The sequence below is a fragment of the Sorex araneus genome, chromosome 6 (assembly GCF_027595985.1).
Source record: "Sorex araneus isolate mSorAra2 chromosome 6, mSorAra2.pri, whole genome shotgun sequence".
Taxonomy (NCBI): domain Eukaryota; kingdom Metazoa; phylum Chordata; class Mammalia; order Eulipotyphla; family Soricidae; genus Sorex; species Sorex araneus.
In genome coordinates this window covers 80,040,466-80,053,699 of record NC_073307.1, presented here as the reverse complement: position 1 = coordinate 80,053,699, position 13,234 = coordinate 80,040,466, and the positions used below count along the sequence as shown (strand labels likewise).

At 43.4% G+C, this 13,234-nt stretch overlaps 1 protein-coding gene and 1 non-coding gene across 5 annotated transcripts in view; one reads left to right on the top strand and one right to left on the bottom strand.

The window, feature by feature from the left end:
• Positions 1-1,098: 1,098 nt before the first annotated feature.
• KDM5A (lysine demethylase 5A) overlaps positions 1,099-13,234 on the top strand; it is a 97,258-nt gene continuing 85,122 nt past the window's right edge. For 3 of the 4 annotated variants that reach the window (XM_055141366.1, XM_004603882.2, XM_055141365.1), the window contains exons 1-4: positions 1,101-1,714; positions 4,780-4,857; positions 8,213-8,335; positions 11,082-11,252. In XM_055141366.1, coding sequence (XP_054997341.1) covers positions 1,550-1,714; positions 4,780-4,857; positions 8,213-8,335; positions 11,082-11,252 — 537 coding nt within the window. In that variant the 5' untranslated portion in view covers positions 1,101-1,549. Of the gene's footprint in view, positions 1,715-4,779; positions 4,858-8,212; positions 8,336-11,081; positions 11,253-13,234 lie in introns of all 4 variants that reach the window. The other variant, XM_055141368.1, reaches the window with a different exon arrangement.
• On the bottom strand, positions 10,341-10,447 carry LOC129406207 (U6 spliceosomal RNA). The gene has a single exon (XR_008630870.1). It is a non-coding gene; the product is annotated as a U6 spliceosomal RNA (small nuclear RNA).

The window sequence follows — 13,234 nt, the reverse complement described above, 5'->3', positions numbered from 1 at the left end:
TACTAGTTTCTACCTTGGTCTAATTATTCCTCACAATTTTAAGGAAATAGAGCTTCTTAAAATTCATTAGCAGAGTTTTGGGGTGTGTATGTTTTGGTGGCACCCAGTGATGCTGCTCTGGGGTCAGTCCTGTCCAGTTTTCAGGGAACCGTGCTGTGTGTGTGTGTGTGTGTGTGTGTGTGTGTTTGGGGGTGATATCCAGTCATGGTGTTCTGGGCAGTCCTGTCCAGCTCTCAGGAGACCATGTGGGGTGTGTGTGTGTGTTGTGTTTGGGGGCGACATCCAGTGATGATGCTCTGGGGTCAGTCCTGTCCAGTTCTCAGGGGACCATGTGGTGCCCTGGATAGAACTTGGGTCTTCTGCATGTAGAATATGTGCTCCAGCTCACTGAGTGCTCTCCTCCGGCACAGCACTAAGATTTTTGAGAAATAGAATATCTGACGTACTTTTGTTTCTTGATCCCCACCTCTCCCCACGGGGCAGAGCCTGGCAAGCTAACCCTTTCGATATGCCGAAAACAGTAACAAGTCTCACAATGGAGACGTTACTGGTTCCCGCTCGAGCAAATCGATGAACTGGACGACAGTGCCACAGTGTTTCTTGAAAAAGGAGGGGAATATTTGAGAAAAGCTGGGGTGGAGGACATGTGATGAGAGAATAGAAGTGGGTGCAGCTGAGGTTTACCCGGAGACTGCCAACTGTCGGAAAAGCAAGAGCATGCACCACTGCCCCTCAGTGGCCGGAAGCAATTTCTGGAGGTTGGCGAAGGCCAGCGCACAGGAGGTGGGGTTAGGGTCAGCCCAAACTTGTTGCCGTGGAGATGTAGCAGCTCTAAAGTGGCCGTGTGGATTTTTTCAAAAGAGATTCCCCGTAAAGAATGTCGAGATCACGATAATGTTCGTTACTTGGAATAAGACAGCGAGGCCGATTGGCAGAAAAACCGCACGGCCAGGTGGGATGGCTGCGGTTGGGGCCCGGCCCAGTCGCGAGTCCGTTTATACACAAAGGGGAACTGCAACCTCCTAGCCGGAAGCACAACCTCTGACCCTCACAGCATTACACATTCCTCCGCGCCGGAAGAGCACGTTTCTCTTCAGCCCTCAACAGGTTACTCCTCCTCTGCCTCCTCCCTCTCCTCGAGGAGAAAGCGTGGGGCCGCCAGGCTGTGCCGCCTGAGGGGCGCGGACACCTAAGCGGCCAAGGAGACGGGAACAACTCGGGGCCCGCGGAAAGGAGGAAGGAAGGAAGGTCGTTCCGAGACGCGAGCAGTGCCGCGGCCTCGCGGAGGGATCCGGCCCCGGCCCGGCGGAGGGATCCGGCCGCCCGCTCACTTCCGGAAAAGTCCTGGCCTCGGGAGGAAAAGCCCCGCAGGAAACAATAACAAACGCGAGGAGGCGGCGACCCGGGGGTTTCTGCTGTCGAGCGGCTCTGGCTGGCGAAGATGAGCCGCGGCCCCTGTCAGCGGACGTGAAAGGCTTCGGTGGGCGTCCAGCCAGCCTCCGTCCACCTGTTCGCCCTCAGCCCGCCCGGGCGCCCCCTGGGCTTGGCCATGGCGGGCGTGGGGCCGGGGGGCTACGCGGCGGAGTTCGTGCCGCCGCCGGAGTGCCCCGTCTTTGAGCCCAGCTGGGAGGAGTTCACCGACCCGCTGAGCTTCATCGGCCGCATCCGGCCGCTGGCGGAGAAAACCGGCATCTGCAAAATCCGACCGCCCAAGGTACCCGCGTCCGCGGCCGGGGTCGGGGTCGGGGTGCCCGGCCGTGCCCTCCCCCGCTCTCTCTCCGCCGCCCGCCCCGCGTGCCCCGGCCGAGCTGGTGTCTCGGGCGGCGTCAGGCGCCGGCCGGGCCGGGCCCGGGAGAGCCGCGTCCCGCGGGGCCTAAGCGCCGAGCTGCGGGGTCCCGAGGAGGCTGTGAGAGGCTGTGGGCCCTGCAGCCCCCGCCCTGACGTCACCACCCGGAGAGCCTGACCCCTCTCGCTAGTCCGCATGGCGGGGCGAGCGTTAAAAACAAGTAACCCTCCCTCAGCCCCCGCCCCCGCCGCTGCGTCGGGCGTTTCTTTCAAACCCCCCCAGCGCTTCACTGACTAAGTATGCGCGTGGCGAGGCCGCCGTGACGGTAACGCGATCGCTGGTCGCTCCCCGGGATGGGGTTACCCAGCTGCAACCCCACACGGCCGTGCTCTCCCCCTCCTTTCTTTCCCCTTGCTCTCTTTCCCTCGTAGCAGGTAGCGGGTGAGGAATACTGGGCCAGGAGTGACAGCCGAGGGGACCTTGGCGTCCTTCGATGCGCGGAGGCAGGGGCGAAGGTGTCCAGATCGGTTATCGCGAGTAATTGGCTTTCCCTCTAGGTTAATTACCAGCCTCAGCCTTCACGCTGGAGCAGATAATGTTTGGGGGGAAGTTGGGCCCCGCGAGGCCGAGGGATTTGTTCAAGGTCACAAGATTTCTTGACCCGTTCAGTGGGTGCTCCCCAGGGGATGTGCCTGGTCCAGCTGCAGGCGCCAGGGCCGACCAGGTGTTTATTAACATATGCAGATCCCTCGGCCCCACTCCCAGACTAGAATCTGTTTCTGGATGTGCAAGTTCTAGAATCTGCTTTTCTGGCCTGCATTTGCCGATGATCCTTCCTGCGCAGTCGAGTCTGTGGGCCTCTGGCCTTTCGGCGCCTCACGGAAGGGCCACCTTGCTTTTAGAGTTCTTCCAGTAATAAAACCAGTACAGCTGTTACCCCTGTTGCATTTTAAAAAGCATCTGCGCTCACCACAGACTATCACAGAGGCCAGCCCCGGTTTATAAAAAGAACTTAGATGGGTGCAGAGAGGGACTAAATTAGCATCTACAGATTGATGTACTTTTTTGAAGCTTGAGTAGGTTCGTAAAGTCTCACTTCGTAGCTAAGGCAGGGCTATGTAAATTGAATACCTTCCTGATGTATATGATCCTTGGCAAGTGATAAAGTTGATTTTTGAAACGAAATCTATTTGATTCTAAAACCTAGGTATACTACACCCATTATGCAGATTGAATTTGATGAAATTATCTGTTGCAAGACTACAGATGAATGATAAATGATGTTTCCAGGCTCCAGAAGCCTTATTTAAAACCTTAGCTTTTTCCTACACTGTATTTTCGTCTTCTTTATTGGTTGTGGGAATTTGAAACTCCAGTCAGTATTCCTTTTTGCATTATATATAAAAAAGAATAGACTGTCCATTCCCTTTACATGTCACGCTACTGAAAATCTTGTTTACAAGAGAAATTTCTATCAACGTTGATGAGTGTTTTTAGATTCCAAGGTAAGATAAATTGTTTTGAGTACTCAGCGTTTTTGATTAGACTTGCCATTACTTAGACCAAATCAAAGTATTTTCTTTGAATCCCTATTTGAAATTTGCAATTTTTTTAAATATACCTGTATAAGTTAGAAGATTTTCCTTGTTTGTGTATTTGTTTAATTTTTAATTTTTTAATAGGGATGCCTTAGAAACTGGATTTGGAGCAGAATATGATACAAACTACAGTGTTGAATCATATTGCATATGAATGAAAAACCATACTGTTTATATGTACTTAAAAAATGCTTTTATAAGGGGCTTGAGAGAGATTACAGAGTTAAAGTGCTTACCTGCCAGCCCAGGTTTGATCCCTGACACCCGGTATGGTGCCCTGAGCACTGATGGATGTGGCCCAAAAGAACAACCAAAAAAAAAAAATTGTATGACTAGAGGGCTAGTAGGGAGGTTAAGACACTTGCTTTAGCTTGTTGCTGACAGTGAGTGGTTCAATCCTGGCACTGCGTATGGTCTCCTGAGTACTGGAGTGAGTGACTTTTGAGCACACATTTTTGGGGTAATTCGAGGTTACCCCAAAACACAAAAAAACAGAAAAACATGCCAAATAAACTTTTTTTTTTCTTTTTGGGTCACACCCGGCCATGCACAGGGGTTACTCCTGGCTCATGCACTCAGGAATTACTCCTGGCGGTACTAAGGAGACCATATGGGATGCTGGGAACTGAACCCGGGTTGGCTGCATGCAAGGCAAATGCCTTCCCACTGTGCTATCGCTCTAGCCCCCAAACTTTCTTAATCTTTAATTTCATACACTGTGATGCTCAGGGACCGTGCTGTATTGGGATTGAAAGGACTCCTCTAGAATGCAAAGTGACTTGTCCTCAGTCCCTTGAGCTCTTCTCCAGCCCCTTAGTTTCTTTCAAATTCTGTTTCTTTCTGATTTGTTAAATTGGGATTTTTTTTTTAAGTTACTGAGCATTCTATTTTAATTAATGGGAAAGTATGTATATATGTATACATATGTATATATACACATATGTATAGTATATATATTTATTTGTGGGTTATTTTTTGCTTTGTTTTTTTGGGCCAAACCTAGCAATTCTCAGGGGTTACTAATGCCTGGCTTTTCACTCGGGAATCATTCCTGGTGGCACTTGGGGACCAGATGCGGTACTATGGATTGAATACTGGTTAGTAGCCTGCAAGGCTTGAGCCTTATTCTACTCTCTCACTGTCCCCAAGGGAAAGCATATTTTGTATATTAACAGTGGGATTTGGTGATATTTGAAAGAATATTAGAGATAAATAATTGGAGAATAGTAATGCTAAAATAATTTTATCTAAATATTTGTTTCCATAATAAAGACACAAGTTGATCTGTTGTCATATATTGTGGCAACTCATTTCTGAAATTAAGGGAATGAATAATGTATTTCTTGCTTACATACCAATACATCAGACTTACTTTGTTGTTTTTTTTCTGTTTAGGATTGGCAGCCTCCATTTGCCTGTGAAATAAAAAGTTTCCGTTTCACTCCTAGGGTACAGCGCCTAAATGAACTTGAGGTGAGTGTTGTCACAACACTTATTTCTTTCCACTGGTTCAGAGTTCATAATGTTTTGTGGGGAGACCCACTGGTGCTTAGGTGCTGTTTCTGGCTCAGTGTGCAGGGATTACTTCTGGTGGTACTTAGAAGACCATAGAGCCATATAGTGCTGAGGATTGAACCAGGTCTCTTCCTAGTGAACTACCTCCCTGGCCTTCCTGATTTTGTTCTGTATGTCAGAGAAGATTATATACCAGGACTTAGTGCTAATTGGAATTGAATGAAAGGAAGTAGTTGATTTAAAAAGAAATTGGGGGTGGGGGGAGAAAGATAGTATAAGAGACAATGGACTTGCCTTGTATGTAGCTGGCCCTGCTTCAATCTCTGCTACCATTTCTAGTCCCCTCAGTACTGTCAGTGGTCCCTGAGCACTGGGTGGGACCCCAAACCCCTGATACTCCCCTAAAACTTAGTAATTTGATTTCTGAATTGGGACAGAGAGTACACTGAATCCTGACCACAAGAGAATGCCTAATTTATTTTTTTTGGCATTTGGGGACACACCAGTGATGCTCAGGGGTTAGTCCTGGCTCCTGGCGGTGCTCGGGGGACCATATGGGATTCCAGAGCCCAAACCCGGTTTGGCCATGTGTGAGGCAAACACCTTGTCTGCTGTACTATTGCTCCAGCCCCGAATACTTGGTTCTTGACATCATTGATTTCAAGGTACACTTGACAGGAATTAGGGCTTGCTCCTAGATTTGTGGTTGGCATCATGCAGTGCAAACATCTTACTCTTTTTACTAACTCACCAGCCTCATTCTTTTTTTTCCAGTGAAGCAAGAAAAAGTTTTCATTGAAAGAAATTTAGAAAACTCTTAGGGGACAGAAAAAGATACTTGTTGAGAGAGAACATGAGCTTCTCAAGAGGGTAAAGGCCCAAAGGTCTAAATCTCTAAATTGAATTGTTTAATATTGTTCTTTTGACATGTGTATTTTCAGATTATTCTTTCTTTGTTTTTTGTTTGCTTTTTTTTGCTTTTTGGGTCATACCCAGTGATGTACAGGGGTTACTCCTGGCTGTACACTCAGGAATTACCCCTGGCGGTGCTCAGGGGACCATATGTGATGCTGGGAATCAACCCTGAGTCATCTGCGTGCAAAGCAAACACCCTACCCGCTGTGCTATTGCTCCAGCCCTCAGATTTTTCTTTAGTAGGAACTTTCAAAAGAAAAAAAAAAGATGGGGCTAGAAAGATAGTGCAGTGAGTAGGGGCACTTGCCTTGCACTCAGATGACCCATGTTTGATTTCCAGCACCACATAATGTCCCCTGAGTTCTTCTAGGAGTGATTCCTGAGCATGATGGGCTATGTCCTAAAAAACAAAAATAAAAAGAAATGGAGTATGAGTATTAGGAGTATGATGCTGAGCTGTTCTTCCTTGTTATTGTAATATGTATTTTCTAAGGGCTGAGGAGGGAGTACTGTGGTGAAGAGGTTTCCCTTGCACTTGTCTGACCTGGGTTCTATACCACCACCACTAACAGGTGACCGCCTGAGCTCCCATGTGATCCCTGAGCCCAGCTAGGTGTGGCAAAAAAGAAAACAGTTTCTGAGATTTTAATACATACTTTTTTCCCTTCAGTTTTTTCCGGGGTGGTGGTAAGAAGGCTTAGGGCCTTACTCAGTGGTGTGTTCAGGGACTATTTTGTGTTCAGAATTGTTCCCTGTGGAGGGGCCATATAATGTTGGGGATTGAATCAGTGCTACCACATGTAATGCAAGTGCCATAACCCCTATATTATCTCTATGGATTCACCTTTTAGTTTCTTTTTTTTTTCTTTTTGAGTCACACCCAGTGATGCACAGGGGTTACTCCTGGCTTTGCACTCAGGAATTACTCCTTGAGGTGCATTGGAGACCATATGTGGAAATCGAACCCGGGTCAGCCACATGCAAGGCAAATGCCCTACCCACTTTGCTACTGCTCCAGTCCCCCTTTTAGTTTCTTTGAATTAAGTCCAATATACTTGATGAAAGATTATAATGTAGGTGAGGTTTAACAGAAGTAAACAGTATCTACAGATAAAATGACTGACTTAGAATGCTTAGAAAGTAACCAGAACTACATCTTACGGTTTTAATTTCTTATTTTTTTTTTTTGCCATTTGTGGTTCTTGGGGGCTGCTCTGGGTATTTCAGGGATCACATAGTGTTTCAAATCCAATGCCCCTGCATATAAACCATGCACTTCAGTTCTTGAACTATCTCAGCTATCTCTATTATCACAAGACTTAAAGAAGTTTTCTTTTTTTGAGGGAGAGTGTGGGGTAAGGGTTGAGTTTGGGGGCCATAACCAGAAATGCTCACTGGTTATTCCTGGCTCTTAACTCAGGAATTATTCCTGGCAGTATTCTAGGGACCATACGGGGTGCCAGAGATTGAACCCGCATCGGCCATATGTAGGCAAACACCCTACCTTCTATACGGTGTTCTAGCCCCCAAATTACATCATTTTTTAATTTTAATTTTTTATTATTTATTTATTTATTTTTGCTCTTTTAGGTCACACCCAGCAATGCACAGGGGTTACTCCTGGCTCATGCACTCAGGAATTACTCCTGGTGGTGCTTGGGGGACCATAGGGGATGCTGGGAATCTAACCGGGGTCGGCCGCGTGCAAAGCAAACACCCTACCCGCTGTGCTATTGCTCCATCCCCACATCATTTTTTCAATGAAAAAATTGCTTTGGTTGATAATAAGAGCTCCTTTAACATACGTTAGTGTAATTAATTGCCTTAACGAATAAGGTTTATTTAGCATTGTTTTGCCTTTTATTGTTGGTGTATTTTACAGAGTTGTACTTACCAATAATGAAATGACTGAATTTCTTTTGAGAAACACAAGTAACACAAGAATCTTTTCTTTTAGATTTTGGGCCACATCTGGTGGTCAGTGTTTAGGCCTTGCTTGTGGCTCTGCACTCAGATCACTCCTGGTGGGGCATAGGGGGCCATAAGTGGTGCTAGGGATTGGACTAAACCTGGGTCAGCTGTGTGTAAGGCAGGTGCCCTACCTGCTGTACTGTCTCTCTGTTCCGGAGAAACAATATTTTGTTTGTTTGGGGGCGACGCCCGGCAGTCCACACCTGACAGTGTTCAGGGGTTACTCTTGGCTTTGCACTCAGGAATTGCTCCTGGTGATGCTAAGGGTACCACATGGGATGCTGGGATTAGACCCGGTTAGACCTTGTGCAGGGCATGCTCGTTATCAGCTATACCAGCTATACTGTTGCTATGACCCTGAAACACCTATCATTGTTACACAAAATTCATTTATTTTTAACTGTGATTCTGTATGTATTACCCTCAGGCAATGACCAGAGTGAGACTGGACTTCTTAGATCAACTGGCAAAATTTTGGGAACTTCAGGGTTCTACATTGAAGATACCTGTGGTGGAGAGAAAGATCCTGGATCTGTATTCTTTGAGCAAGGTGAGGCTTGTCTTATTTTCAGTTTTTAGTTATTGGTGCACAGAGTGATTTTCTGAAGTTGAAAAAAATTTAAATGATTGAAAATGTTACTTTATATGTAGAATTTAATCTTGATGAATGGAAATGATAAAATTTAAGGTTATCCTTTTCTTTCTTGTTTCTATTTCTTTTTTTGTTGTTGTTGTTAATATGGGAAGCCAGCTTTATCCAGTAAAATGAATAAAACGGGACATTATCTCAAAAAATAAAGTAGTAGGGTGAGGGACATAGCTTAGTGGTAGAGCACTTATAGGTGAGGCTATGGATTCAATCCCTGACACTGCAGGGGAAAAACAATTTTATTTTTGATGCCACACCCAGCAGTGCTCAGGGCTTCAATCCTGACTCGCACTCAGGGATCATTCCTGACAGGGTCAGGGGACCGTATGGAGGGAGTTTCAGGGATTGAACCTGGGTCGCCTGTGTGCACGTGCTCTGCCTGCTGTACTGTGGCTTTGGCCCCCCAATAAACTCTTTAAAAACTACTTCCATTGACTGAGGTACAGTGATTTACAGTACTGTTAGGGATGGTATAACCCAAAAAGCAAAAAAAAAAACAAAAAACCAAAACTTTTTGCTCCATAAAGTAAGTATTTTTCCGGCACAAAAAGTAAAATTTTCAGGCCAGGAAGATAGTACAGGGTTAAGATGCTTGGCTTGCATGCAGCAGAACTTGATAGCAGTTCAATCCTCAGAACCGCATGTCCCCCGAGCACCACAAGGAGTGATCCCTGAGCAGAGATGTAAGGCCTGAGCACCTCCAGGTATGGTCAAAAACAAAAAACTCCCCACCTGCTCCCCCCTCCAAATATGTGCTACATAAGAAAATATTACACAGCTCTGAGAAAGGACAAAATCATGCAACGTGCCATGACACAGATGAACTAGCAGGTATTATGCTGAGGTAACTCAGAAAGGAATAGATGCAGAATGATCTCTCTCATAGGTGGGATATACAGCAAAGTAGCACAAAGTGCCAAAGCAACACATTGAGAGACTGATCCATATAGCTAAATTTTTAGGAGTGGTTTTAAAAACCAGGGTCATCAAAAATCTTGGGGGAGAGAGGCTGAGTACATTGGTAAGAATATGGGGTTGGATTTAGGTACACGTGAAACCATCCTCAACAGTACTGTAAATCACTGTACCTCAGGTGTTACTCCTGGCTCTTCACTCAGGAATTACTCCTGGCTGTGCTAAGGGGACCATATGGGATGCTGGGAATTGAGCCTGGGTAGGCCACGTGCAAGGCAAACGCCCATCCCACTGTACTATCACTACAGTCCCCAAAAGTTAAAAATTTTACTGTTCAAAAAATTTTACTTTTTGTGTTGGAAAGTGAAAGTTTTTTATGTTGATTTTTTAAAAAAATTAATTTTTCAGTTAGCTTAATGGCTGAATAAATAGCAGTGCTCCTACATTATAAAAAAAATTAATTTTAAGGAAAAAATGAGGGCCAGGGAGATTGCTCAGAAGACTGAAGCATATGCTTTTTCATACAAGAGCCCTACACTTCGGCTTTGGATGTGGTCTACAAACAAAAAGGATCAGTGACTCAATAAAAAAATTAAAAAAAAAACAGAAAGGATCATATTTAAATTTTTTTCTGATATATTTAAAAATTATTGTCAGGTCTGTTTTTTGGGACATACATATATAGTCTTATGCTAAAACCTCTGTAGGCTTATTTTGTTATTTTGTAACGATGTGCATAATTAAGCACTGTGCTAATTATCTATTGCAGTAGTACAGAAAGCTTACCTAATACCAAAGAGTAAATTATAGTGAATTTGTGGGTGGTTTTCTGTTAGGGGCATCAGGATAAAAATCTGTTTCAGGGCTGGGAAAATAGCTCAAAGGATGAGAAAGTGCTTTGCATGTAGGAGACCAGACACTGCATACATTTCTGAAGCTTGGGGATCTCTCTCTGGCATAGCAGAAAAAAAACTGAACTTTTAAAATTTTATTTTATTTTTTTAGATCCACGAATTTGTGTGTCATCTTTGCACAGGGGCCATGCTAATCTTCTCTTTATCATTACAGTTTTAGTACATGTGCTGCTGAAATGAGCACATTACTTTGCTTTCTTAGCTTGACACATAAAAAGTTTTATTTGTAAAGTTTGTAAGTAATGGAATATTATTTTGTTTTAAAAATTTGGGACTGGAGATAAAGTATTTGGGTAGGGTGTTTGCCTTGCACATGGCTGACCCAGGTTTGATTCTCTACACCACATATGATCCTTGGACACTGCCGGGAGTGATCCCTAAGCACCGAGCCAGGAGTAACCCCTGAGCACTATTGGATGTGACACACAGGCTGGAGAGATAGCTCACTGGGCCTAGTGTATGTCTTACAGACACTTTGTATGTTCCTCAAGAGGAACTTTGAGAGGAACTTTGTAGTACCCATTGAGTACAGCCAGGTGTGGTCCAAATTTCTTCCAAAAATAATAGTCTCAGTGCCAAGGTGTAGCTTGTAAGTAAAGTAAGTGCATAAGAGCCAGGTTCAGTTTCCACCAATGAACACAAAAAGTAAAATCATTTTCTCTATTGTACTTTTAGTAAGTATTCTCAGGTGTCAGCTTGGTAAGTTTTTTGTTGAGCAGAAGTTTGAAATACAAGTTCAGAATTTTTCTATTTGGTGGGCAAGATGAGTAGTCAGATTACATCGGTCCTCTCTTAAATAATTTTTACTCTCTTTTTAGATTGTTGCCAGCAAAGGAGGTTTTGAAATGGTCACCAAGGAGAAGAAATGGTCTAAAGTGGGAAGCCGCTTAGGATATCTGCCAGGAAAAGGAACTGGATCTCTTTTGAAGTCACACTATGAAAAAATTCTCTACCCGTATGAGCTTTTCCAATCTGGTGTTAGTCTTATGGTGAGATGCATTATTTTTCTTAGGAATGGCTCAATTAATTCTACCATATATAAATTTCAAACACTGTTCACCAAAACAGGTTGGCATTTGGTATGCATAGCAGTTTCTCTTGCTACCAAAATATGGGGGAGCAAGGTATATAGTTTACAAAAATCACGCCCGTTTTTGGCGACTTAAAAGATAAAGGTTAACAGAAACGAAGGATGTTTTCTTATTTGATATAAATCCTTACAGGTCAAGGGATGTTATTCAGTGATAAAAGTCAGCTTTGTATGTAGAAGGCCTTGGGTTTGATCCCTGTTACTCAAAACAACACCTCCTCAAAACTTACAGATTTAAATATTACTTTCTGTGTCTTTGAAAAATTAACTCTTCAGCTTTCATGTAATTTAAAAGTAATTGCTGGGGCGGCTGAGAGGGTGGGGGTTGGGGTTGGCGACTTGGGCCATATCCAACAGTGCTCAGGGGCTATTCCTGGCTCTGTGCTGGGTGGGAAGGTTACTCCTGGTGGTGCTCAGGGAATCATTTGTCATGCCAGGGATCAAACCAGGGTTGGCCACATTCAAGGTAAGCAATCTGACTCCTGTACTGTCTCTTGCGCCCCTTAAATTAAATTTATTGAGATATAATTGACAAAGAGATAATTATTGTAGGTACACAGTAAGGTTAATTAATTGCACATTTATGCAGCAATCACCACATTTGAGTTATAGAATACTTTCATCAACCCCCAAATTTCCTTTGTGTTCACTTGTGGTTAGTTCTTGTTCCTGTCTTCAAACCTGGATAACTTAATGATCTGTGCTTTCTGGTTCTGTAATTTTGCTTCTTACAGAAGTTTTATTTAGATGGAATCCTTCAAAAACTTTGTGTCACCTTCTTTTAACCTAATGTCTTCAAGGCTTGTCCATGTTTTAGTATTTCTTTATCCTTTTTATGGTTGAATAATATTCCATTGTATGGATATGCCACATTTGTTTATCCTTTTGCCAGTTGATAGACTGTTGGATTGTTTCCAGTTTTTGGCTTTTATGAATAATGCTGTGAATATTCATGTACAAGTCTGTGTGGACATATGTTTTCGTTTCTCTTGGGTAGATACCTAGGAGTGGAATTGCTGGGTTATATGGTAAGTTTATGTTTAACTTTTTAAGAAACTGCCAAATTGTTTTCTAAAGTGGCTGAACCATTTTACATTCCCACCAGTAATGTAGAGGCTTACAGTTTTTTCACGTCTTTGCCAACACTTGATATTGTCAGTTTTTTTGCTTGTAGCCATTTTAGTGGGTGTGTAGTGGTATCTCATTGTGGTTTCAATCATATCTTTTCATGTACATATTAGCCATTTGTATATCTTCCTTGATGATTTGTCTGTTCAAATTTTTTTAATTGAGTTGTCATCTTATAATTCATTTAAGAGTTTGCTATATATCCTGGAAGAAAGTCCATTGTTAGATACATGATTTTACAAATACTTTCTCCTGTGATTTATCTTTTCATTTTTTATGTTTATTTGAGAACTAATTTATTGATTTTTTTCCCCCCTCCATCACTTACGGATTGTGCTTCTATTGTGATATCTAAGAAGTCTTTTTCTAACTCAAATTCAGAAAGATTTTCTACTTTGTTTTAGTTTCCTATTTGAGACTGAGATTCATTTGATTTATTTTTGTGTGTGTAGTATAATTTTATTTTGGGAGTGAGGTAAGATATAGGATTCTGCAGTTGTACTAGTACCAATTGCCTTTTCCCTATTTTCCATCTTCATTGAAAATCAGTTGACTATAAATTTGTGGGTGTATATTCTGGTCTGTTCTTTGATCTTTATATGTGCCCTGGCACCAAGCTATGCTTTCTTGAGTACAGTAACTAGAGTTGTGGTATCCATTATCCAAAGTTGTTAGTCCTCCAAATTTTTTTTTAAGCAAGATTTTGTATTTTTGTTTAAAGTTTAGGATCAGCTTCTAAAATTGTACAAAAAA